This window comes from Melanerpes formicivorus, unplaced genomic scaffold (genome assembly GCF_026170545.1).
Source record: "Melanerpes formicivorus ecotype bairdi unplaced genomic scaffold, bMelFor1.0.p_v2 SCAF_87, whole genome shotgun sequence".
NCBI classification, from domain to species: Eukaryota; Metazoa; Chordata; class Aves; order Piciformes; family Picidae; genus Melanerpes; species Melanerpes formicivorus.
Genome location: NW_027142439.1, coordinates 1567568 through 1589878, shown reverse-complemented (window position 1 = coordinate 1589878; position 22311 = coordinate 1567568). Strand labels below are relative to the sequence as shown.

The following is a 22311-nucleotide window of genomic DNA, read 5'->3' as shown; positions in this document are numbered from 1 at the left end:
TTTATAAAACAACTGCTGCCACTTCAAGGTTTTAATCTGCTTCCTCAGCAGTGGGATCAGACAAAACAATAAAGCACTGGAACACCATTTTGCATTAGCATTACAAAATACAGCAAACATTTCTCTCTCTCTCTCTCTCTCTCTTTGTATTTACATCAGCAAACATCCAGGTATTCAAAATAGAATGCATCCCGCCACCTGGCAAGAGTGACATCAGTACAGTGCATGGTTGGCTGGATGGGATAGATACATAAGATTCTTTATTTGTTTTGGTTTTGTTTGTTTTTTTTACCCTGAAGTGTATAAAGGATGCACACCAGCCTGGGAGATACATGGTGAGCTTCATGTCTTTGGACATTTTTCAGATGCAGCCTTGAGAGGAATAAAATTTCAATGTGCTTGAAAAATTGTTGATGAAAACGTGGAGGTTGTTTTTTTTTACCCAGGGGGGCTGGCTACAGGTATGAGAGACTGCCTCAGCATGCTTTTCCTGTAAGGTAGGAGAAGGCCCTAACCTCTGAGCTACATTGTGTGAATGTCTTCTTTTTGTCTTTCTTTTTCTTTCTCTCCTTTTATTTTAACCTGAAAAATGACAGAAGTTTCCATGCCAGTCTGATGCATAATGAAGACATTCACTGGGGTTCTTTTGTATGTGTGTGTGTGTGCTTGCTTGTTTTGGTGGTGGTGGTTTTGGGTTTTGGGTTTGTGGGGTTTTTTTTGCTGGATAGGAAGTGTTGCTCTGAGGCTGGTCATGCTAAACTGTTGTATTTGTCCCCAGGCAAGAGCCCAGTGCTATAAATTCTGGCTTAAAACAGCTGAACTCTGTTCAGGCTGGAGGAGAGAAGGCTCCCAGGTGACCTAATTGAGGCCTTCCAGTATCTGAAGGGGGCCTACAAGAAGGCTGGGGAGGAACTTCTCAGGATCTCAGGGAGTGATAGGACTAGGGGGAATGGAATGAAGCTGGAGGTGGGGAGATTGAGGCTGGAGGTGAGGAGGAAGTTCTTCCCCATGAGAGTGGTGAAGCCCTGGAATGGGTTGTCCAGGGAGGTGGTTGAGGCCCTGTCCCTGGAGGTGTTTAAGCCCAGGCTGGATGAGGCTCTGGCCAGCCTAATGTAGTGTGGGGTGTCCCTGCCCATGGCAGGGGGGTTGGAACTAGATGCTCCTTGTGCTCCCTTCCAACCCTGACTGATACTATGATACCTCTGCATTTTAATACCACCATTAGTTGCTGTCTGCTGATCAATGACCTCCTGCAGATCTGGCATGGTGGGTGGAAAAAAAAATTCAGACACTGGCTCTGTCATCCTCACTAAGGCAAACCACACAGAAATCTGTTAACACTTGGGTGCAAGGTGGCAGAATCAGGCCTTGCTAAGCTGTCAAAGACATCCATAAAGACCTGGAGAGATTAATCTTTTTCTGCTGTGCATTCTTGGCTTTGAGAGGCATCTTAGGCAAAAGCTGCTGATCACTCAGTAGAAGCACCTAGCTGGGTGCTCACAGAATTGAAATGTCAGGCATCAGATATCCCTGCTCCTAAGCAAAAAATAAATAAATATAACAAAGGTGTTATATTACCTCCAGCTGTCAATTTAAGGAATGCTGTCAAGGCTCTTAGGTCCAAAACACTGCTTCTATTTTAATAAGCTGGGGGGAAAGGTATTGTTCAGAGTCATCTCCTAATGAAACATCAAGCAAGTAATTGAAACCCTCTCTGTTTGTAGTGAAACATTCCCTGTCAGTATTTGCAACCTGAGCAATATGACATTGTGAAAAGGGAACAGAAGGTGAAATGAAAGAGAAGCAGGGGAGGAGGAGGTGCTCTGCCTCGTGGGCGAAATGCAGACGGTGAGTGGAGAGCGTAAGCAGCAGAGGCGAAATGCTCAGTAACGGTGTATCAGGAACAAGCTGGTGAAGGAGACTGTGCAGAGCAGCAGCCAGACCCCCAGGAGATTTGGGAGGAACTGAGCCTCAGAGAAGTGCGTGGTGCCACATGCATTATACAGTGTGCAGGCAGGCTCTGCTCCCTGCCACAAACAGGCACCAGGACCTGAGCTGTCTGTCTCGTCTGATTCTTTCTCTTGCATTCAGAGACACTTGCATCAAGATGGGTGCAGAGTCACAAAGCATGGCAATTCTCTCCACTGGTGGAAACGTCTGTGTTTCCCCTCACACACAGGGTTAGAGACCTTGTGAGTCTGTGTTGGTGTTCATCATATGAAGGCAGTGTGGTTTCCTGGTAGATCCTGAGCCTCAGATCTCTACTCGTGCAAGACCTTTGGGTTTATTACTCTCTACTTTGTCCCTGGGGTGCCTGTTCTCAAGGGTGAGTCCTCAAAAACATTGCTGCAGTTGTGAAGACATCTGGACACCAGGAAGGTACCTGAATATCCTGTTTCATGAAGTGCCTTGGACCACTTATTCTCTCTTGGTGCTCCATCCGTTGACTGGCTGGCCTGTGTGATAGAAGCTGGCTGTTGTCTGTAGCTCAACCCCCCTGATTTAGGGCATGTATCAAACTCCTTGGGAAACAGTGTGAACTCACTGCCCCCACCTACTGCTATGGCAGTCAAGCTCAGCTGCCTTTAGCAGATTCCCCCTGAAGTCTCTTCTGTGCTTGTGTGTGCCCCTCACATGGCACTGTGCATGAGCAGGGTTTGTGCATAGGGAGGCAGGACCAATTAGTCCATTTTTCCTTTTACTGAAGCTGTTTGGTTTGGTTGTAGGGATCAAGTGTACTTAGAGCCACAGAGACTGTATGAACTGCCTCAGCAAGCATAGAATTTATACCACTTTATCAGGTGATCCTAACTTCCTGGGTTTGAAGGGAAAGCCATTAAGGGCCCCTCAGTTTAGGAAAGATGTTGAGTTGCTGGAAGGTATCCAGAGAAGGGCAAAAAGGTGGGGAGAGATCTGGAGCACAGCCCTGTGAGGAGAGGCTGAGGGAGCTGGAGTTGGGAGCTTGAGCTGGAGCTTGGGAGCTGGAGCTTGGGAGAAGAGGAGGCTCAGGGGAGACCTTCTTGCTCTCTACAACTACCTGGAGGGAGGTTGTAGCCAGGTGCGGGTTGGTCTCTTCTCCCAGGCAACCAGCACCAGAACAAGAGGACACAGTCTCAAGCTGTGCCAGGGGAAGCTTAGGCTGGAGGTGAGGAGAAAGTTCTTCCCAGCAAGAGAGATTGGCCATTGGAATGTGGTGCCCAGGGAGGTGGTGGAGTCACCATCCCTGGAGGTGTTTAGGAGGAGGCTGGATGGGCTGCTTGGTGCCATGGTTTAGTTGATTAGATGGTGTTGGATGATAGGTTGGACTTGATGATCTCTGAGGTCTTTTCCAACCTGGTCTATTCTATTCTATAATATGAGCCAGTGGATGACATCCAGGGCATCACTGCAGCAGGGCTACAGCATGACGCTTTGACACCGACGTGGAGGCTGAAGAGTGAGGCAGTGTCATCATGTGCACGCAGACCTCCTGTGTGCATAGTGGCTCTGACCTACCTCACATTGGAGGAAATGGCTCATGAAGCTGACAGATTTAGTTATCATACCAGTAAGTGAATGATAACAGCAGTTTCTTGGAAATCAGCCAGACACCCAGCCCAGTGTGATGTCCTCTTCTATCACAGACCTGTCTTTTAAACTAAAAGTCTTCCTCTTCCACAGACCCCCCCCCCCAGCTGATAGGCTAGAATCAGATTCATTTTCTCTCTTTCCCTCTTTCTTTGACTTAGTAGCAATTTAATTGGTCTGTGAAGCTGAACAACTTCAAGAGAAGGATTGATGAAGGCATTGGAGTAAATGCCTTCATTATTCAGCCCAAACAGCTTCTGTTCAGGCACTGTTTTGGGGTTTTTTTTTTGTCAGACTGGACAGAATCTGAAACTGGAGTACACCCTGATTGTTATTATTATGGCTGCAACATTCATGGAATGACTAAAATATTTGGATGTAGGTTTTGCAGGTGGATCCAACATTTTCATTTCTGCTCTCCAGCAGAGCCCTGCTGGCTGCAGCGGCGCTGGCTCTGACACCCGAAAGGAAGCGGTTTCATGAGCAGGCATTTCTGTCAAGCAGTGTGTCTGATGTTCTTTATGTAAGGTCTGCTGCCCATTCAGCTGTGCAGTTGAAATGCAGTGCCACTTAGAAGCCCTGTTATTTTTCAAGTGGGCCCCCATTTGTCCACATGTATTTCATTAAGGCTGAGTCCTAATAGTGCAAGCTACCTACCATTCCTGAGCAATCTACTGTAACAGCAAACCAGAGAAACCAGGGAAAACAATTGTGACCAAATAACAGTTTGCCAGTAATTCTGGCTCTACCAGACCTAAAGCAAAAACCAGGACACTTTCATAATGGGCTTTCTGAGCAAGGAAATGGTGAGACAGGATCTGCTGCAAACTTTTGCTGCAGGATTTACTCAGGCAAAATTTGAGCTCACAATTCACTTGACTCAAACTCTGCTGGAATCGAGCAGAGGCACGGCTGTGGGATCGTTCCTGAAGTCATTTAGCAACGTTGTGCCTGATCTTCCACTCTTCTCTCACTTCACCTCCTTGTCAACACCAGTGGGAAGGAACAGGGAATCAAGCTCAACAATTACTTTTGGGAAAAAAAAAACATTTCTTTCAAGTATGAAGCAGAACAGATGAACAGTTTGGAATGGAAACACAGTTGGAGGGATGAAAACTGAGGCTACAGAACGGTTGGAGAAACAGAGCAGCAGCATTCAAGTATAATTTACCTTTGAGGACTGCTAATTTGAGCTATGGAACAGCTGAAGGCAAAGCCCAGAAACATTTCAGGATGGTCATTCAGAAGGCATTAAAAGCCATTAAAAACAGTTACCAAAATGTCCATAGAATTAATCTATACATGTTTAAATAGATTTCTTTTTCCCCCCCCCTTGAATGTTTTCCATGTTATTTTAAATATGCATCAGCAAATGACCCAGCATTTCCTATCTCAATTTCCATAAGGTGCTCAATCAGTCAATGCTAAGAAATTTCTCTTGTAGCATGGCAAACCAGCTGGAGCCTACTCTGCACGGACATCGAAGGACAGCTGAGCTTTCATTTGCAAAGAGGAAACAAAAGCGTAGGTTTCTTCACAGCCCATGGGATGAAACTCTGGTTTGTTTGTTGCTCTGTTTTGTTTTGTTTGGTTTTGTTTTTTTCTTTAAGAAATATATCCTTTAGAACACTAAAAAAATAAGTTTAGTAAAGCCTGTGCTTAAAACTGCCAAAGTGCTGTATGAAAAGAGATTGCACATTTGATACCATTTCAAGCCCTGCTTTTCGTCCACGGGGTAACACGAGGCGTGGGTGACGTTGCTGGAGGGTCTCTTGAAGAGGGCTTGTTTGTCTGAGCTACCAGATCTTCTCACAGCCAGGTGAAATGTTCAGCATATGCACGGTGGTTGTCATGGCAGCTGCCAACCCTCACACACCGCTAACCTTTTCACTCGCTGGGCTGATGCTCCCCTTGGCTGTGCCGTCCAGGTGATGTATTCCTATTGTGACCATTGAATACTCCTTGGCCATCATTTTTGCCTCTTTTTTCAAGCTCTTCATTTGTGCTAGCTGGAGCTGGCTGGAGTTGTATGCGAGTGCTGGGATAGTGTTCACCAAAATCAGCTGGAAAGGTTTCTTCTCCTCCTTGTAGTGGCACTGAATGTACCGGGAGAAAGCCGAGCGGTAGGTCTTATTGAACAGCGTGTATACCAGGGGGTTAACTGCAGAGGAAAGGTAGCCAATCCAAACAAATATGTTCAGTAGTCCCCCAATGACTTCCTCATTGCATGACTCCTTGCAGATTACAGCCATCACATTGGTGATGAAAAAGGGGCACCACATCACGAGAAACAGGAAGAAGACAATGCCAAGCACCTTGGAAGCCTTCTGCTCGTTGCTGATGGATTGCATGGTTCTCCTCCCAGAATTCCCCACATCTCTGTTCAAAGAGCGCTGAAAGAGTTTCTCTGAGGACAGGGAGCTCTGAGGGAGGAAGCTAAAGGAAGCAAACTTGGTCTTTGGGCCAACATCATTCACACACAACATAGCTTCCTTCTGCAGTGACTTGATAGTTAAAAAGTAGGTGACCACCATGATGGTCAGGGGGATGAAAAATGACACAAAAGAGCCTATCAGCACAAAGTTGTCATCTGCAAGTAAGCAGCTGCCCTTCTTAAACACTTTGGAGTCATCTTGTAGTCCAAACACAGGTACGGGCATGGAGATACCTGAAGGTGGATTAGAGAAAGAGGAAGTTAAACAACAATAGAATAGAATTAACCAGGTTGGAAAAGACCTTCAAGATAATCGACTCCAACCTATCGCCCAACACCTCAGGGCTAACTAAACCATGGCTTCAGGTGCCATGTCCAGTCCCCACTTGAACACCTCCAGGGATGGTGACTCCACCACCTCCCTGGGCAGCACATTCCAATGGCCAATCTCTCTTGCTGGGAAGAACTTTCTCCTCATCTCCAGCCTAAACCTCCCCTGGCACAGCTTGAAACTGTGTCCTCTTGTTCTGGTGCTGGTTGCCTGGGAGAAGAGACCAACCTGCACCTGGCTACAACCTCCCTTCATGGAGGTGGAGATGGCAAGAAGGTCTCTCCTGAGCTTCCTTTTCTCCAGGCTAAGCAACCCCAGCTCCCTCAGCTTCTCCTCACAGGGCTGTGCTCCAAACCCCTCCCCAGCTTTCTTGCCCTTCTCTGGACACCTTCCAGCAACTCAGCATCTTTACTGAGGGGCCCAGAACTGGACCCAGGACTCAATGTGTGGCCTAACCAGTGCTGAGTCCAGGGGCAGAATGACCTCCCTGCAACAAAACCTCAGCCACAGGTAGTACACATTTGCTTCCAACCAACTGTCCCATGACACCTTGTAGCATCAACTGCAGAGCTCCTTATATTTGCAGGTCTTGGCCTCCCTGTAATCATCTCCAGGCTTGCTTCTTGCTTCCTGCCACCTTGGCAAAGGCTTCTATTCACTGTGATCAAGATACCTTTCTTTCCTGGCATGATTTAATACTGGTCTTGGGCTGTGTTTTGTATGAGGATTGGAAGGGTTCTCAGCACTGGTGTCTGAGTAGATTGTGAAATACTGATTTTAGGAGAAAGGTACATTTTTGGCTTAGGTCTGAGAGAAACTGTTCGCTGGATCTTTTCCTTTTCTCCCTGTAACCTCCATACAGTCAGTGCAGTCCAAATGATAAAAACACTTTCCATAGCAATGCCTGGAGGAATGTTGGGGACAAGATAAGTGCTGATGACACCAAGCTGTGTGGTGCAACAGGCAGGCTGGAGGGAAGCGAGGCCATCCAGAGGGACCTTGACAGGCTGGAGAGGTGGGCACAAGCCAACCTCAGGAGGTTCAACAAGACCAAGGGCAGAGTCCTGCAGCTGGGTCGAGGCAATCCCAGGCACAAATAAAGGCTGGGCAGTGAGTGGCTGGAAAGCAGACTTGAGGAGAGAGACTTGGGGGTGCTGGGGGAGGAGAAGCTCACCAGGAGCTCTCAATGTGCACTTGCAGCCCAGAAAGCCAATCAGATCCTGGGCTGCATCAGGAGAAGTGTGGCCAGCAGGGCAAGGGAGGTGATTCTCCCCCTCTGCTCAGCTCTGGGGAGACCCCACCTGGAGTCCTGCCTCCAGTTCTGGAGCCCCTATTGCAAGAGGGATGTGGAGGTGCTGGAAGGTGTCCAGAGAAGGGCCAGGAGGATGAGCAGAGGGCTGGAGCACCTCTCCTGTGAGGACAGACTGAAGGAGTTGGGGCTGTTCAGTCTGGAGAAGAGAAGGCTCCCAGGTGACCTCATTGTGGCCTTCCAGTAGCTGAAGGGGGCTACAGGAAGGCTGGGGAGGGACTTCTCAGGATCTCAGGTAGTGCTAGGACTAGGGGGAATGGAATGAAGCTGGAGGTGGGGAGATTCAGTCTGGAGGTGAGGAGGAAGTTCTTCCCCATGAGAGTGGTGAAGCCCTGGAATGTGTTGTCCAGGGAGGTGGTTGGGGCCCTGTCCCTGGAGGTGTTTAAGCCCAGGCTGGCTGAGGCTGTGGCCAGGCTGATGTAGTGTGGGGTGTCCCTGCCCATGGCAGGGGGGTTGGAACTAGATGATCCTTGTGGTCCCTTCCAACCCTGACTGATACTATGATACTATGATACACTATGAGGCAGCCTGAGATACGGTTCACACTGCAGGACTGCAAAGGTCCCTTTACAGTTCTGCTAACCACTCCAGGCTGCTGTCTCAAAGCACAGCCCTGAAGGCAACAGCAGCCATGCAAATACTGTCTTCCCCTGGAACATGTTCTGTGTCCTTGTCCTACCATGAACAACAAGCCTAAATGATGAAGTCCATTCTCCCTGGACTGCTCTCTCTGATTCAAGCCTACTCAGCCATTCCCTTAGGGACTTCTGCAAATGCTGCAACCATCTGAGCAAAATCAAACAGCTGCTGGTTCTTTGCTTGTTGGTTTTGATTTTTTTCCCAATATTTGTCTCCTCTCCTCCTCCCAAATGGATGCTGTCTCTCCAAGAGGGGCAATCTTCAGAGAGTGAAAGATATGATAGAATAGAATAGAATAGAATAGAATAGAATAGAATAGAATAGAATAGAATAGAATAGAATAGAATAGAATAGAATAGAATAGAATAGACCAGGTTGGAAGAGACCTTCAAGATCATCAAGTCCAACCTATCACCCAACACCATCTAATCAACTAAACCATGGCACCAAGTGCCTCACCCAGTCTCTTCCTAAACACCTCCAGTGATGGTGACTCTACCACCTCCCCAGGCAGCCCATTCCAATGGGCAATCACTCTCTCTGTGTAAAACTTCCTCCTGACCTCCAGCCTGAACTTCCCCTGGCGCAGCCTGAGACTGTGTCCTCTTGTTCTGGTGCTGGCTGCCTGGGAGAAGAGACCAACCTCTGCCTGTTTACAACCCTCCTTCAGGGAGTTGTAGAGAGCAATAAGGTCACCCCTGAGCCTCCTCTTCTCCAGGCTAAGCAGCCCCAGCTCCCTCAGCCTCTCCTCACAGGGCTGTGCTCCAAACCCCTCCCCAGCTTTGTTGCCCTTCTCTGGACTCTTCCAGCAAGTCAACCTCCTTCCTAACCTGAGGAGGCCAGAACTGGACACAGGAATCAAGGTGTGGCCTAACCAGTGCAGTGTACAGGGGCAGAATGACCTCCCTGCTCCTGCTGGCCACACTGTTCCTGATGCAGGCCAGGATGCCATTGGCCCTCCTGGCCACCTGGGCACACTGCAGGCTCATGTTCAGCCTACCATGGACCAGCACCCCCAGGTCCCTCTCTGCCTGGCTGCTCTCCAGCCACTCTGACCCCAGCCTGTAGCACTGCATGGGGTTGTTGTGGCCAATGTGCAGCACCTGGCACTTGGATGTGTTCAATCTCCTGGCCATGGACTCTGCCCATCTGTCCAGCCTGTCGAGGTCCCTCTGCAGAGCCTCTCTACCCTCCAGCAGATCAACTCCTGCCCCCAGCTTAATGTCATCAGCAAATTAACTGATGATAGACTGTGAATGATGTACTGTGAAGGCAGCAAAAGTAGAGCTGTGAAGTAGGAAGCAAGAATGCAGCCCTGCTTGGAAAACAGCAGTTAGAAGTCTGACTCCTGTGGAATTTGAGAGCACACCTCTTTGCAACTTTGAGCACAAAAACTAGGTGCTGTGTTTGGCTTTTAAGGAAGACTAAATGAATCAGAGTGACATTTGTTATGACACAAGGATGATGCTGTGCCATACCTTGTCTCAAAGGCAGCCAGGAGGGCAATGGCATCCTGGCCTGCATCAGGAACAGTGTGGCCAGCAGGAGCAGGGAGGTCATTCTGCCCCTGTACACTGCACTGGTTAGGCCACACCTCAAGTCCTGTGTCCAGTTCTGGGCCCCTCAGTTTAGGAAGGAGGTTGACTTGCTGGAAGGTGTCCAGAGAAGGGCAACAAAGTTGGTGAGGGGCTTGGAACACAGCCCTGTGAGGAGAGGCTGAGGGAGCTGGGGTTACTTAGCCTGGAGAGGAGGAGACTCAGGGCTGACCTTCTTGCTCTCTACAACTACCTTAAGGGAGGTTGTAGACAGGCAGAGGTTGGTCTTTTCTCCCAGGCAACCAGTACCAGAACAAGAGGACACAGTCTCAGGCTGCGCCAGGGGAGGTTTAGGCTGGAGGTTAGGAGGAAGTTTTACACAGAGAGAGAGATTGCCCATTGGAATGGGCTGCCTGGGGAGGTGGTGGAGTCACCATCACTGGAGGTGTTTAGGAGGAGACTTGCTGGGGTGCTTGGTGCCATGGGTTAGTTGGTTGGGTGGTGTTGGATGATAGGTTGGACATGATGATCTTGAAGGTCTCTTCCAACCTGGTCTATTCTATTCTATTCTATTCTATTCTATTCTATTCCATTCCATTCCATTCCATTCCATTCCATTCCATTCCATTCCATTCCATTCCATTCTCTTCTGCTTCACAGATGAGTCCTGAAATTCATCCTTTCAACATCAGCGCTTCAGTGGTACCTCCCTTCCTTGCCCAGCTTACCATTCTGATGCTTAGACTGGGATCTATTTAAAAGCACAGGCAGCCTCTTCATTTCACCCATTTCCAGTACCAAATATAACAACTCTGCTCCTAGAGGGAGATTCTGAAGTCCAGGCACAGTACAAAACAATTATAATGAGTAACAGAAATGTTAAGCTACTTTTCCCTTTGAATGTTCCATTCTTCTGTTGCTTCTGGAGCCTCTACAAGTCTCTTTCTTTTTCTGACAGCACTGCTCTTTATTCTTCTAATAACACTGTTGCTTATTTTTATCTGCACAGCTTTGAACTGAGTCATGGCAATGCCTGGGGCCAGTTTACAAGAGCTCCATTCTTATCTGCCCAGGGCAGAAGCTGGGGGAGAGCCTGTGGTATTGCCCTGTCTGTTTCTGTTGCAAGACTACACAAGTCCTAAAATGCTTCATCTTGGGCTGTGAGATGGCAATGGGTGAGGTGCAGACTCGTGTAGTCTGTGGCAGCTCCTGGATACAGGTGATGAAAGCTTCCAGTGACCCCAGAAAAAGGGTTGCTTAAAAACATCTGAGTCAGTCCAGCTGATGGCAGGGAGGGAGTGGTCACCTGCAGGGACCATATTGCTCAGCCACTGGAGTGCCAGACACCTCCAGGGAAAGGAGGAATGCTCTGAAGCTCCTTCTCCTTTTGGAATGGAATGGAATGGAATGGAATGGAATGGAATGGAATGGAATGGAATGGAATGGAATAGAATAGAATAGAATAGAATAGAATAGAATAGAATAGAATAGAATAGAATAGAATAGACCAGACCAGGTTGGAAGAGACCTTCAAAATCATGGATTCCAACCTATCATCTAACATCATCTAATCAACTAAACCATGCAACCAAGCACCCCATCCAGTCTCCTCCTAAGCTCCTCCAATGATGGTGACTCCACCACCTCCCTGGGCAGCACATTCCAATGGCCAACCTCTCTTTCTGGGAAGAATTTCTTCCTAACCTCCAGCCTAAACCTCCCCTGATGCAGCTTGAGACTGTGTTCTCTTGCTCTGGTGTTGGTTGCCTGGGAGAAGAGACCAACCCTCTCCTGGCTACAACCTCCCTTCAGGGAGTTGGAGACAGCAAGAAGGTCTCCCCTGAGCCTCCTCTTCTCCAGGCTAAGCAACCCCAGCTCCCTCAGCCTCTCCTCACAGGGCTGTGTTCCAAACCCCTCCCCAGCTTTGTTGCCCTTCTCTGGACACCTTCCTGCAACTCAACATCTTTCCTAAAGTGAAGGGGTGCTGCAAGGCACCCAGTGCCTCCCAGTACTACACTGCAGCTGCATGAAGACACAGCACTAGTCAGAGCAATACCACAAGTTTCCCATCTGGTTCTGCCCTGTACTGATAACAGCCAGGCTGTTTTTCATTTCATTCAAAGACCTAGTGTGAGCTGCAGAGATAAAATAAACAATGCTATTGGCAGAGTAAAAGATGCCTTTCATTACTACAGACCTTATGGTTCAGCTGCACCAGGAGGCATGGAAGCAGAGGCAACAGCACTAGGAAGAGGAAAATTTTGGTGTAATTGCAAGCTTTCTCAAGGAAAATGCCCAAGTCAGTTGCAAGCACTAAACCAGTTGCAACTCCTCACCTGAAATACAAGGGCAGCAATTTCCCATCTGCTTTGTGTTTTGTTTCAGTAGGAGCTCCTGGAGCATCTAGATCCAGGATTCTGTCTGTGAAAAATGGGAATTCAGCTTCTAGCTGGAGTTTCCACATTCCCTTGTCACTCCTTTGACAAGTGCACAAGTGCTGTTCAGGCAGAGCTGTAGCAGGCACTGCTAGTCATGTAAGCACTTGGCCACAGCAAACTCCTGGCCAAGCTGTCAGCCCCTGACTTGGACAGCAGCACTCTGAGCTGGGTTAGGAACTGGCTGGAGGGCTGAGCCCAGAGAGTGGTGGTGAATGGTGCCACAGCCAGCTGGCAGCCAGGCACCAGTGGTGTCCCCCAGGGATCAGTGCTGGGCCCCATCCTGTTCACTATCTTTATTGATGATCTGGACAAAGGGATTGAGTCCACCATCAGTAAATTTGCAGACAACACCAAGTTGGGAGCTAGAGTAGATATGTTAGAGGGTAGGAGAGCTCTGCAGAGGGACCTTGCCAGGCTGGACAGATGGGCTGAATCCAACAGCATGAGATTTAACACATCCAAGTGCCAGGTGCTGCACTTTGGTCACAACAACCCCATGCAGTGCTACAGGCTGGGGTCAGAGTGCCTGGAGAACAGCCAGGCAGAAAGGGACCTGGGGGCACTGGTTGATAGGAGGCTGAAGATGAGCCAGCAGTGTGCCCAGGCAGCCCAGAAGGCCAATGGCATCCTGGCCTGTATCAGGAACAGTGTGGCCAGCAGGAGCAGGGAAGTCATTGTGCCCCTGGACTCAGCACTGGTTAGGCCACACCTTGAGTCCTGTGTCCAGTTCTGGGCCCCTCAGTTTAGGAAAGATGTTGAGTTGCTGGAAGGTGTCCAGAGAAGGGCAATGAGGCTGGGGAGAAGTCTGGAGCACAGCCCTGTGAGGAGAGGCTGAGGGAGCTGGGGTTGCTTAGCCTGGAGCAGAGGAGGCTCAGGGGAGACCTTCTTGCTCTCTGCAACTCCCTGAAGTGAGGTTGTAGCCAGGTGGAGGTTGGTCTCTTCTCCCAGGCAACCAGCACCAGAACAAGAGGACACAGTCTCAAGCTGTGCCAGGGGAAGTTTAGCCTGGAAGTGAGGAAAAAGTTCATCCCAGAAAGAGAGATTGGCCATTGGAATGTGCTGCCCAGGGAGGTGGTGGAGTCACCATCCCTGGAGATGTTCAAGGGGGGCTTGGACATGGCACTTCATGCCATGGTTCAGTTAGTCCTGAGGTGTTGGGTGATAAGTTGGACTTGATGATCTCTGAGGTCTTTTCCAACCTTACTGATTCTATGATTTAAGTTAAAAGCTGGTCAATCTATTTCTCCTTGATGATTCAGATGTATAATTTCTTGCTGGTTTGATTGTCCTTGCTTGCTGGCTCCCTACCTTCGGTCACTGTGGATATGTAAGAAGCTGTAGGCTGTGCCCATGCATTCAAACATCAACAGAGGAAAATCAGCTTCACAAGACAGCATGATGCAGAGCTACCAGGTGGGTGTGAGCAGTTATTTGGGAAATTGACCATATGCAAACAGCAGATCTGGAAGAAAGAACCTGGCAGGGCTGTAACAGAACAGCTTTTGCACACCGTGCTGATTCCACATCCCTGGCTCCTAGGAGCTCAAGGTCAGTCTGGGAAAAGTGCTTTTTTTTGTGCTACTCCCAAATCAAACTAAGCTGAGGCACAAGTAAGTATCCATTCAAGCACACCATGCTGATTCCACATCCCTGGATGCCAGTAGCTCAAGGTCAGTCTGGAAAAGTGCTGATTTCATAGTATCATAGTATCAGTCAGGGTTGGAAGGGACCACAAGGATCAGCTAGTTCCAACCCCCCTGCCATGGGCAGGGACACCCCACACTACATCAGCCTGGCCACAGCCTCAGCCAGCCTGCTCTTAAACAGCTCTAGGGATGGGGCCTCAACCACCTCCCTGGACAACCCATTCCAGGGCTTCACCACTCTCATGGGGAAGAACTTCCTCCTCACCTCCAGCCTCAATCTCCCCACCTCCAGGTTCATTCCATTCTCCCTAGTCCTAGCACTCCCTGAGATCCTGAGCAGTCCCTCCCCAGCCTTCTTGGAGGCCCCCTTCAGATACTGGAAGGCCACAATGAGGTCACCTGGGAGCCTTCTCTTCTGCAGACTGAACAGCCCCAACTCCTTCAGTCTGGCCTCACAGGAGAGGTGCTCCAGCCCTCTGCTCATCCTTGTGGCCCTTCTCTGGACACCTTCCAGAACCTCCATATCCCTCTTGCAATAGGGGCTCCAGAACTGGAGGCAGGACTCCAGGTGGGGTCTCCCCAGAGCTGAGCAGAGGGGGAGAATCACCTCCCTTGCCCTGCTGGCCACACTTCTCCTGCTGCAGCCCAGGATCTGATTGGCTTTCTGGGCTGCAAGTGCACACTGAGAGCTCCTGTTGAGCTTCTCCTCCCCCAGCACCCCCAAGTCTCTCTCCTCAGGGCTGCTTTCCATCCAGTCCCTGCCCAGCCTGGATTTGTGCCTGGGATTGCGTCCACCCAGATGCAGGACCCTGCCCTTGCTCTTGTTGAACCTCATTTTTTTTTTTCACATCACTGCCAAACCAAGCTAAGCTGAGGCACAAGCAAGCATCCTTTCAAGCACTGGAGGTACATTAGCCACTGCATTTCAAGTTAATATTCCCAGTTCTAACAGAACATTTTCCCTTGTGGCCAAGCCCTAAATATTATGTTCCTCTGGTAGAAGGTGGTTTAGTTATACAGCTAGATTGATATACAGGTGGCTGTTTCAAACTCTATCGGCTTTAACAAGCCACAGAACTAAAGCCAAACAATAAAGAGGAGCAATAAATCCTGCACAAAGCCTCAAGCATTTGGGCACAACTTGAGAATGACAAAAGGCTCTTGAAAACACCAAAGGTTAAGCAGCAAGGCAATAGCATCCTCCTTGCTGTTCTCTCAAAAAGCCTGGCAAAATTGACAGGGGTTGAGTTAGTGTCATGCACTGCTGGCTTGCAAATCTTCAGAGATATGCAGCAGTCATAAAACCACCTTGGCTGGACAGGTAAAACTGGGTTTGCAGCTGCCTTGAGCTGCTGAGACTCTCAATGAATCAAAGCCAGAATCTACAATAAGCCCTGCAGGGTGGAACACATGGGCTACCTAGGATTAAGAAAAGGACGGGGGAGTGAACTGAAGTCAAGGTTTCTTCTGTGAAGCTCCCTTCAAACCCCTGTACTCTGCACTGGTTAGGCCACACCTTGAGTCCTGTGTCCAGTTCTGGGCCCCTCAGGTTAGGAAGGAGGTTGACTTGCTGGAATATATCCAGAGAAGGGCAACAAAGCTGGGGAGGGGTTTGGAGCACAGCCCTGTGAGAAGAGGCTGAGGGAGCTGGCGTTGCTCAGCCTGGAGAAGAGGAGACTCAGGGGTGACCTTATTGTTGTCTACAACTACCTGAAGGGCGGCTGTAGACAGGCAGAGATTGGTCTCTTCTCCCAGGCAACCAGTACCAGAACAAGAGGACACAGTCTCAGGCTGGGGCAGGGGGGGTTTAAGCTGGAGGTTAGGAGGAAGTTTTACACAGAGAGAGTGATTGCCCATTGGAATGGGCTGCCTGGGGAGGTGGTGGAGTTGCCATCACTGGAGGTGTTCAGGAGGAGACTTGACAGGGTGCTTGGTTGCATGGTTTAGTTGGTTGGGTGGTGTTGGATGGTAGGTTGGACACAATGATCTTGAAGGTCTCTTCTGGTCTGGTCTATTCTATTCTATTCTATTCTATTCTATTCTATTCTATTCTATTCTATTCTATTCTATTCTATTCCATTCCATTCCATTCCATTCCATTCCATTCCATTCCATTCCATTCCATTCCATTCCATTCCATTCCATCAACAACTGAGAGCCATATGCTTTTGCCTCCTAACCATTTTGAATACACACGAGCCTTTCTGTGTGCCTCAATAAAGTGTTCAGTGGGTAGAAAACATGTTTTAGAAACATCATTACCATTTCCCAACACAATGAATCACCTTGGTTCACCTGGGAATGGAAATGAAAGGCAGCCTCCCCAGCTCACATTTTATCAGTCACATTGATTTAGGTGCACTCAGCTTCTGGGCCAGACCATGAGCCACTTCACAGAGATGTGGGGTGGTACTGGAGACCTCTGAAGGGATTGCTGCTTGGAGAAGGCCAAGCTCTCCTTCAAGCAGTGTGGCAGTATTAGAAGATAATAGAATAGGATAGAATAGAGTAGGATAGGATAGGATAGGATAGGATAGGATAGGATAGGATAGGATAGGATAGGATAGGATAGGATAGGATAAGGATGGAATGGAATGGAATGGACCAGGCTGGAAAAGACCTTCAAGATCATCAAGTCCAACCTATCACCCAACACCATCTAATCAACTAAACCATGGCACCAAGCACCCCATCCAATCTCTTCTTAAACACCTCCAGTGATGGTGACTCCACCACCTCCCTGGGCAGCACATTCATTGTAGGTGGTGGAGTCACCATCACTGGAGGTGTTTAGGAGGAGACTGGATGGGGTGCTTGGTGCCATGGTTTAGTTGACTAGATGGTGTTGGGTGATAGGTTGGACTCAATGATCTCAAAGGTCTCTTCCAACCTGGTCTGGTCTGATCTGGTCTGGTCTATTCTATTCTATTCTATTCTATTCTATTCTATCCTATCCTATCCTATCCCTATTCCAATCCTATTCCTATTCCTATTCCTATTCCTATTCCTATTCCTATTCCTATTCCTATTCCTATTCCTATTCCTATTCTATTCCTACTCCTATTCCTATTCCTATTCCTATTCCTATTCCTATTCCTATTCCTATTCCTATTCCTATTCCTATTCTACTCCTATTCTATTCTACTTCTGTTCTATTCTATTCTATTCTGTTATTCCATTCCATTCCATTCCATTCCATTCCATTCCATTCCATTCCACTTACTCTAGGAACACAAGCCATAGTGAGCTACTTTTGGAGGCGCCATGCACCATATGCTCCACCACGTATCACACATGCAAATATATCTGGAGCTGATATCAGAAGTTCAGCAACAGCTCCTTATGCACTTTTCACTTAAACATCTGCAGAACAACTGCTCAGTCTGTCTCCATGTCCCTGTTTGGCGTGTGGCACTCAGTGCTGGGGGAGTCATTGTTGCCTCAGACCTGCAAATACTTAACTGATTTCTGCCTGCACTTGAAAATGTCATTTCCCAGCTGACTCATTTCCAGTCATGACCAGCCTTTCATGTTACAGTTTTACTGCTACTAAAATAAAGGCAGACACGGTGCCAATGGTGAGGTTGTGCAGTTTGCTGAAGGATGACAGTGCACAAGGAGAAATCTCCACCTGGAGATGCAGAATGGAATGGAATGGAATGGAATGGAATGGAATGGAATGGAATGGAATGGAATGGAATGGAATGGAAGCTGAAGACTTATGAAGGGATTGTTGCTTGGAGAAGGCCAATCCTTCAAGCAGCTCAGTGTGGCAGGAATAGAATAGAATAGACTAGAATAGAATAGAATAGAACAGAACAGAACAGAACAGAACAGAATAGGAGAATGGATACCTCTGAAGGGATTGCTGCTTGGAGAAGGCCAATCTCTCCTTCAAGCAGCTCAGTGTGGCTGGAATGGAATGGAATGGAATGGAATGGAATGGAATGGAATGGAATGGAATGGAATGGAATGGAATGGAATGGAATGGAATGGAATGGAATTAACCAGGTTGGAAAAGACCTTCAAGATCAAGTCCAACCTATCATCCAACACCATCTAATCAGCTAAGGCCCTGAGGGGTTTGGTAGCCACCATCTGAGGCTGCATCTAGCGAGCATGAATTTTAAACCCTGCCTTTGCTAGTCAGTGTGGCAGTGTCCCCAAAGCCCTAGGTCCTAGGTTATGTGAGGCACGAACAGACCTCTTCCCTAGAGCCAAATATGTGTGTCAGTGAGGGCAGGATTGCCTGAGGAGCTTTCTCTCTCAAATCCACACATAATATTTGCTTTCAGATGGATTTCCTCAAGAGTTCAGTGAGTCACAGTAGCAGTGGAGCCTCGTCTCCTTTCTTGAACCCAGGGTACAATCCTCAAAAGACTGGAGGCAGAGCAGGGCCAGGAATTTCCTTTACTGCTGTCTATAGGTCAAATCTAATTTTTTATTTGAGGGCACACACAGAGCAAGTTTTCTTCAGCTTTCCCTTGAAAGATATTTTTTGGCCACACATGTTCTATTCAATAGAACAGAAAGGAGAGCTGCTTTGTATTTGACTTCACATAGGAGGTGCCAGGTAATACTTGGATTAGTCTAAATATTGAAATGGTTTTGCTCTTGCAGCAGCAAGAATCTCTGAGGAAACATTTTATTTCGACTAGTAGGAGATATATTCACATTTTTATGGAATAGAATAGAAAAGAATAGAATAGAATAGAATAGAATAGAATAGAATAGAATAGAATAGAATAGAATAGAATAGAATAGAATTAACCAGGTTGGAAAAGACCTTTGAGATCATTTAGTCCAACCTATCACCCAACACCATCTGATCAACTAAACCATGGCACCAAGTGCCTCATCCAAGCCTCTTCATAAACACTTCCAGTGATGGTGACTCCACCACCTCTCTGGGCAGCACATTCCAATGGCAAATCACTCTCTCTATAAAGAATTTCTTCCTAACATCCAGCCTAAACCTCCCCTGGTGCATCTTGAGACTGTGTCCTCTTGTTCTGGTTGGCTGTTGCCTGGGAGAAGAGACCAACCCCCACCTGGCTACAACCTCCCTTCAGGGAGTTGTAGACAGCAAGAAGGTCTCCCCTGAGCCTCCTCTGCTCCAGGCTAAGCAACCCCAGCTCCCTCAGCCTCTCCTCACAGGGCTGTGCTCCAAACCCCTCCCCAGCTTTGTTGCCCTTCTCTGGACACGTTACAGCAAGTCAACATCTTTCCTAAGCTGAGGGGCCCAGAAGTGGACACAGGACTCATGGTGTGGCCTAACCAGTGCAGTGTCCAGGGGCAGAATGACTTCCCTGCTCCTGCTGGCCACACTATTCCTGATGCAGGCCAGGATGCCATTTGCCTTCTTGGCTGCCTGGGCACACTGCTGGCTCATGTTCAGCCTGCTATCAACCAGTACCCCCCAGGTCCCTTTCTGCCTGGCTTCTCTCCAGCTACTCTGACCCCAGCCTGTAGCTCTGCATGGGGTCGTTGTGGCCAGTGTGTCAAACCTGGCACTTGGACTTGTTAAATGCCATCCTGTTGGACTCTGCCCATCTGTCCAGCCTGTCAAGGTGCCTCTGCAGAGCTCTAACAGATCAGCTCTAACCTTCTCCCAGCTTGGTGTCATCTGCAAATTTACTGATGATGGACTCAATCCCCTTGTCCAGATCATCAATAAAGATAGTGAACAGGATGGGGCCCAGCACTGATCCCTGGGGGACACCACTGGTGCCTGGCTGCCAGCTGGCTGTGGCACCATTCTCACCACTCTTTGGTCTCAGCCCTCCAGCCAGTTCCTAACCCAGCTCAGAGTGCTGCTGTCCCAGCTAGGGGCTGACAGCTTGGCCAGGGATTTGCTGTGAGGGATGGTGTCAAAGGCCTTGCTGTTCTTGGCAGAAGAGAAAAATCTGTGAGGAAGCATGGTATTGAGACTGGTAGGAGGCACATTCAAATTTTTGTGGTGAGGAAAATAATGGTAAATGATTGTGTTTAATAATACACCTCTATGTATTTCACTTTAGAAAAGCACAATCAGAAAATCCTCAGTGACTTCCTGCTTCATTTCTCTTCCATGTTCTTAGTCCTGAAGCTTATTTCTTGCAAGTACAGAGATGCGTCTGTGCAAATTAATTTGTAGGACTGTGATAATAAATGGAAACCAAATTAGAGGAGGATTACAGGGAGGACAGAGCAAGACAGAAAGGACAGTTGCCCTCTTTTGGCTCAGCTGATTAGATACCAAGGGCTCCAGGACAGGCTGAGTTATGAAAGGAAAGCTCTGATGAAGTCAGTTGCTGCTTTGATATAATCCTGTTCCCTTACAGCATGTGCACACAGCCATATTTCCTAGAGGCAGCAAGAGCCCAGCCACAGGAAGCAGTTTCTTTGCTTTAAGTGCTCTTCCAGCCTATACACACCTCAAATCCCTTCCTTAGCTGTGCTGCAGGACTTATTTACAGCAATCCTGTGTCCTTAATGTCTGGTCATTCTTGTTTCCTTGTTGGATTTTCCAGTGCTTCTGAGAAGGGCAGCAAGGCTGGGGAGAGGTCGTGAGCACAAGCCCTACGAGGAGAGGCTGAGGGAGCTGGGGTTGTTTAGCCTGGAGAAGAGGAGGCTTAGGGGAGACCTTCTTGCTGTCTACAACTCCCTGAAGGGAGGCTGTAGCCAGGTGGGTCTCTCCTCTCCTCTCCTCTTCTCTCCTCTCCTCTCCTCTCCTCTCCTCTCCTCTCCTCTCCTCTCCTCTCCTCTCCTCTCCTCTCCTCTCCTCTCCTCTCCTCTCCTCTCCTCTCCTCTCCTCTCCTCTCCTCTCCTCTCCTCTCCTCTCCTCTCCTCTCCTCTCCTCTCCTCTCCTCTCCTCTCCTCTCCTCTCCTCTCTGAACCTCTCCTCTCTGAACCTCTCTGAACCTCTCCTCTCTGAACCTCTCCTCTCTGAACCTCTCCTCTCTGAACCTCTCCTCTCTGAACCTCTCCTCTCCTCTCTGAACCTCTCCTCTCCTCTCCTCTCCTCTCCTCTCTGAACCTCTCCTCTCCTCTCTGAACCTCTCCTCTCCTCTCTGAACCTCTCCTCTCTGAACCTCTCCTCTCTGAACCTCTCCTCTCCTCTCTGAACCTCTCCTCTCCTCTCTGAACCTCTCCTCTCCTCTCCTCTCTGAACCTCTCCTCTCTGAACCTCTCCTCTCCTCTCTGAACCTCTCCTCTCGTCTCTGAACCTCTCCTCTCCTCTCTGAACCTCTCCTCTCCTCTCTGAACCTCTCCCTTCCTCAGTGAAATGCAGCAGACCAGGTCAAACACTCATTTTTCTTTCTGTGTGCTCAGTGAAAGCTCTTTATATTGCACTGATGTTTTTAATTTCCCTGTGGAAATGGTTTAATTTCTACTCAAAAGAAGTTATCAATTTATGACTGTCACTGGCTTAGATAAATATCTTAATTTGGAAAGGGAAGCAGCCTCCAAGAGCGATCAGCTCCAGCTGCTTGGGATTCCCTAATGTTTAGCACAAGACATTTGTGTATATTCCATGTCACAGAACCATAGAATCAATAAGGTTGGAATAGACCTCAGAGATCATCAAATCTAACTTATCACCCAACACCTCAGGACTAACTAAACCATGGCTTCAAGTGCCATGTCCAATCCCTTCTTGAACACCTCCAGTGATGGTGACTCCACCACCTCCCTGGGCAGCACATCCCAATGGCCAATGACTCTTTCTGGGAAGAACTTCTTCCTAACATCCAGCCTAAACCTCCCCTGGCACAGCTTGAGACTGTGTCCTCTTGTTCTGGTGTTGGTTGCCTGGGAGAAGAGACCAACCCCCACCTGGCTACAATCTCCCTTCAGGTAATTGTAGACAGCAAGAAGGTCTCCCCTGAGCCTCCTCTTCTCCAGGCTAAGCAACCCCAGCTCCCTCAGCCTCTCCTCACAGGGCTGTGCTCCAGACCTCTCCCCAGCCTCGTTGCCCTTCTCTGGACACTTTCAAGTGTCTCAATGTCCTTCTTAAACTGAGGGGCCCAGAAGTGGACACAGGACTCAAGGTGTGGCCTAACCAGTGCTGAGTCCAGTGGCAGAATGACCTCCCTGCTCCTGCTGGCCACACTATTTCTGATGCAGTCCAGAATGCCATTGGCCTTCTTGGCCACCTGGGCACACTGCTGGCTTGTGTTCAGCCTACTCTCAACCAGTACCCCTAGGTCCCTTTCTGCCTGGTAGCTCTCCAGCCACTCTGACCCCAGCCTGTAGCACTGCATGTCAGGTCACTTTGCAATATCCAGGCCCCCAGGAGAATAGGTTTGGGGATAGTTGTTGTTTGAGAAGGAAAGAAGCACCATGTTTACAACAGGAGCTTCCCAGGTCATGTATCATCAGTTTGACTTTTTAGCTATGAAACTTCTGATGGCTGCTGACTTATTACAT

General features: G+C 48.6%; 1 protein-coding gene across 2 annotated transcripts in view; it reads right to left on the bottom strand.

Moving 5' to 3' along the window:
• Window positions 1–22311, bottom strand: part of HTR2A (5-hydroxytryptamine receptor 2A) — a 46334-nt gene continuing 24023 nt past the window's right edge. For both annotated transcript variants that reach the window (XM_068165226.1, XM_068165225.1), the window contains exon 4: window positions 1–6235. In XM_068165226.1, the coding sequence (XP_068021327.1) occupies window positions 5436–6235 (800 nt within the window). In that variant the 3' untranslated portion in view covers window positions 1–5435. The remainder of the gene's footprint in view (window positions 6236–22311) is intronic.